The sequence below is a fragment of the Pocillopora verrucosa genome, chromosome 10, assembly GCF_036669915.1.
Source record: "Pocillopora verrucosa isolate sample1 chromosome 10, ASM3666991v2, whole genome shotgun sequence".
In the NCBI taxonomy this organism is placed as follows: Eukaryota; Metazoa; Cnidaria; class Anthozoa; order Scleractinia; family Pocilloporidae; genus Pocillopora; species Pocillopora verrucosa.
The window spans coordinates 40,605-44,627 of NC_089321.1; the positions used below are offsets into that span (position 1 = coordinate 40,605).

Sequence of the window (4,023 nt, forward strand, 5' to 3'; positions counted from 1 at the left end):
AACATCTGAACGATTCTCTAAGAGAAAGAGCTTTACATTGAAAAATAAAACTGCTCAGAATTTATAGATTTACAAAGGATTTTTAGCAAGAGATTATAATCTCTTGTTCTTAGCCATATACAAACATCAGTACTATACAAGCCAGACCAAAAATAAGGAAAAAGTTGTGAAATCGAACCTGTAAAAGGAAAGGAAAGTAAAAACAGAATTAGTCATTGTTATTTATAATAAAGTCTCTTAAATCAACATAACCCAAATGATCCGTGGCAAACTCATTATAGAATGGAAAGTAAGATTACAAGAAGAGAACCAAAAGCATTTCAACTGAATTAAAATACAAGTTTCCTACTTTTAATGCAGTTTGTTATTCAGCGCATGTTGGTCAAGTTGAGGATAAGATCCAGGACATTCTTTTCCTGATCTTTGTGTTCTTTGGTTTTCTTCCAACCTGCCGCAGAAAACGTTATAAAACATCACTCACCATACGATAGCAAAAAAATAAAAGATTGCATAAAAAAAACCCAGGCGTTGGTAACAGAACACTTGTTTAACATCATACAAAAGAAAACTTAGTACTATCACATTGAAGAACTAACATAGAATCTGATTCTCACCTTTGACTTCAAACAGGTATTTAAGGTCTTGACGTAAGAACTTCAAACACTCTTTCCGGTTTTGTTGTCTGGAACTAAAAACAACAGAGAAGAAAGATAAGGCTTTAATACGATAAACTTTCAAATGGAAATACAATGCAAGGAATTAAAATGCTTAATAAAAAAAGGAGTGCTTATATGTGGTTAATTTAAATCATTCGTTCTGGTTATTGAATAGGTATTACCATAATTTGGCATATTGACTTGTTCCCAACTATCGAGCAAGGTTTAAAACAGCTTTATAAGGATAAGATGTACTTACAGAGTGAGAAGGTCTTGCTTCCTTTCGTCAAGTTCAGAACGGAACTTATTTAGCGCTAACCAGTCAAGTGATAAGCTTTCAAACTCGGCCTCACAATCTAAAAGGGGAAATTAAAGAAGGCTGCATTTAATTTGTGTTTAGTTAGTTACATGCATCACCCTCTATTTGGCGCGACGGTATACCCGGATAACTGTTTCCAGACTTTACCTCTTCCTAGGAGAAAAACTGTTTTTCTTTAGCTATGCGTGAGAGAAACCAAGCACTTTGAACCCCGAAAGATTCCTCTCAACTAAGAGGATAGTTCGGCTGTTATTTGACGAAGGTGAACGGTTGAAGGGATTCAGGATAGTGGCTCTCGAAAATCACTGTTCTGCATGTTTGTAGCAAATATGTTAGTTTTTATATATTGACTCATGCAAAGATAAGAAATAGAAAACTAACCTTCAGTGTCTACTGCTTCTTTCATCTCCAGTTCCAATTTAACCATCACCTTGTGCACTGAAAGCGACTCGTGTTCGACAACCTGAATCTCTGTCTCCACATAAATAGCCAACTCAGGGAACTGATTGCTAACGATGGCAGCTAAAGAAGATATCAGAAAATACAGGTGCTTAAATAATGAAAAGGGCAGGCGAATGTATACACAGTTGATATTGAACCAATTAAATCTGTTTGGTTAAGAGCAATCAAAATACAAGCAACAGTCAAGAATAAAAGTTTACTTGGGCGCAGATGGGAATGTTTCTAATGACTCTCTTCGCCGGTTCGGTGGATAAAGACGCACTGTTTTCCAATACTTTCCGCTCATTAGGATCTATTCTGCGGTATGCTTACAGAACAACTTACCACAGCTGTCTCCACCCTGGCACTCTTCCATAGCAATTACTTCCTCGGAAGGTTGTACTTGCTTGATAATCGATCTCTCGCCCACATTTGAACAATCTTTAGCAGTCGAAGCATCAAGGTTTGTTGATCCGATACTTGCAGGAACATTATCCTTGTTTGTGAAAGAGAAATCGTCAGGAGAGACCTTATCAGATGGGAATGACTGGGCCTTTGAGTCACCAGAAGCTTCTCGGTCAACCTGTTCGTCTTTTTCATTGCTGGCAGCCAAGCCTTGTAACGCAGTCTTTACATTTATCTCTTCTACTGTAGCTGTGTTCACCACAAACTGAATATCTTCCAATGAAGAAACAGACCACATGTCAGAAGTATCGGTCGACTCCAAGATTGACGAACTATTTTCCTCATCGGTATCATTGGATGGATTGTGTTCCATTTTGCATTTTTCACCATTCGATTCTTTCCGTTTTGCTCTACGCCTCTGACCACGAGTACTGGAGGGCTTGTTGCGCATGTCATCAGTATCACTGGATGAGATGTCTCCCATTTTGTATTCCTCATTCATGGATTCTCTCCGTTTTCTTCTACGCCTTTGAGGACGAGTACTGGAGGGCGTCTCGCTCATCTCATCAGTATCATTAAATGGATTATTTTCCATCGGGTATTCTCCACTTTTAGAGTTCTTCCGTCTTCTTTTATGTCTTTGGCGACGAGCGCTGGAGGCCTTCCCACTGTTCTGGGACGAGCAGTCATTATCGGTGGTACCGTCGGAATTTGCAAACGGGTTTAGATCCTTTGGATAGTGGCGCATCTTGTTTTCCTTCTTCTTAACACTTGTGGTATCACTCTTTTTTCCAGGCTGCTTCATATTCGGTGGAGGGGGGCGAGGTGGAGCCGCCTTACGAGTTCGTGGTTGACGCGGTGGAGGTATTGGAGGAGAGGGACGGGCTGAAACAGGACGAGGTAAACCAGATTGGGATGGACTGGTATGAGAAACGGAAGGCCTCTCAGAGAGAGGCAGCGGTGGAGGTGGAGCTTTCCTCTTGACCTTTGTTGGTCCTGATCTTGTTTTATTGCGGCCGCGACACGAAACCGCCTGAGAACTATTACCCTTAGTTTCAGCACCAGCCTTCGCTTCCTTCTTTTTCTCATGGTTACCAACGACGCCTGACAATGGAGCAAGTGGAGCAGCATTGACCTTTGTGGTGGCCACCTTCGAACAGGCAGCAGCACTGGTAACATCGCCATCGCGCTTTTCCTTTCGGAAACTCTTTAAGGATCTTGGACGCGACAGTCTCCTGCTTTCTTCCCTGATGATATCTTTCTTGTCAGGGAGACTGCAAGATAATCACAAGGGTACGGTGAATTTAAGTAATCCAAATGTTCCCTTAATACTCTAAAAGAGCAAGAAGTAACACTTTGACTCAATTTTCTTTATGAACTTGCTTTATATCTAAGCCTTCCTTGAAAATAGAGTTTCGAAAATTTGGGATCTTGTTATCTTCACATCGGTCCATCAGAGGTTTTCAGTTTCATTTTTCTGAGTCTCAATTGCTGTCATATATCCGCGATTTCCAAAAATTATTTCATTGGCCTCTTTAAACTGAGATTTAGCGCGCGTCGATGAAACTAAAAAAGCGCAAGTTAAGTGGTAAATTGCTTGGAGTCATTCAGTTTTTGTCCCAGACTCAAAAACAAACTGTTGGTTTTTTTTTCTTTTGCTGGCGTGTTTTCTTTTGTAACGGCCGCTCTATTCTCTTGCCGTACCAAAAGCGCCAATATCTAACATGCCTACAGTTATCGGTAATCTTTCCCGACGAGTTTTCTACTCTTTTTTTCTCCACTTACCATTTGTCTTTGGCACATTCCACAGTCGGAGAAGGAACCGAAGCTCTCAATTGTAATTCTTGATGATTTTTACTTGGACTTTTTCCACGCATTTTCTTCAAAAAACTCATGATTGCTTCGTTTTGTTGAAAACGATCACATGCGTTTCAGAGCAATGAAAATCTTCTGTTTATCCATTGTGATGTCATGTAGCCATGACGATAGCTTCTAGTCTCATTTCCAGTGTACCGCGCCACTGTAAATAGTTCTTTCGATTTTTCACAGGAACGAAAGCTAGGACTTGATTCAAAATAAATGATAAGTCGTCATACTTGTGTATATTAAGCTTCCTCCGTAACGAAAAAAGCCGTAATTGTTTTATACTGATGTGCACGGCGAAATCCCGTTCAGTTAAGCGTGATGGCGATACGTAAAGCC

At 40.2% G+C, this 4,023-nt stretch overlaps 1 protein-coding gene across 1 annotated transcript; it reads right to left on the reverse strand.

Annotated features, from left to right (window-relative positions):
- Nucleotides 1-368: 368 nt before the first annotated feature.
- Nucleotides 369-3,698, reverse strand: LOC136283910 (zinc finger CCCH domain-containing protein 18-like). Its single transcript, XM_066173471.1, has 6 exons — nucleotides 3,607-3,698; nucleotides 1,762-3,095; nucleotides 1,357-1,497; nucleotides 916-1,012; nucleotides 615-688; nucleotides 369-448 (listed from the first exon to the last, which is right to left on the reverse strand). The coding sequence occupies exons 1-6, from the start codon at nucleotides 3,696-3,698 to the stop codon at nucleotides 369-371; spliced, it is 1,818 nt and encodes a 605-aa protein (XP_066029568.1).
- Nucleotides 3,699-4,023: the final 325 nt, after the last annotated feature.

What these genes read in the sequence shown, in the direction of transcription:
- LOC136283910 (XM_066173471.1), bottom strand. Translation starts at nt 3,698, where the DNA reads ATGCGTGGAAAAAGTCCAAGTAAAAATCATCAAGAATTACAATTGAGA. An exon ending in GAATGTGCCAAAGACAAATG is followed by an intron (nt 3,096 to 3,606) that starts GTAAGTGGAGAA and finishes ATTATCTTGCAG; the next exon opens with TCTCCCTGACAAGAAAGATA. An exon ending in ATACCTGTTTGAAGTCAAAG is followed by an intron (nt 449 to 614) that starts GTGAGAATCAGA and finishes TTTCTGCGGCAG; the next exon opens with GTTGGAAGAAAACCAAAGAA.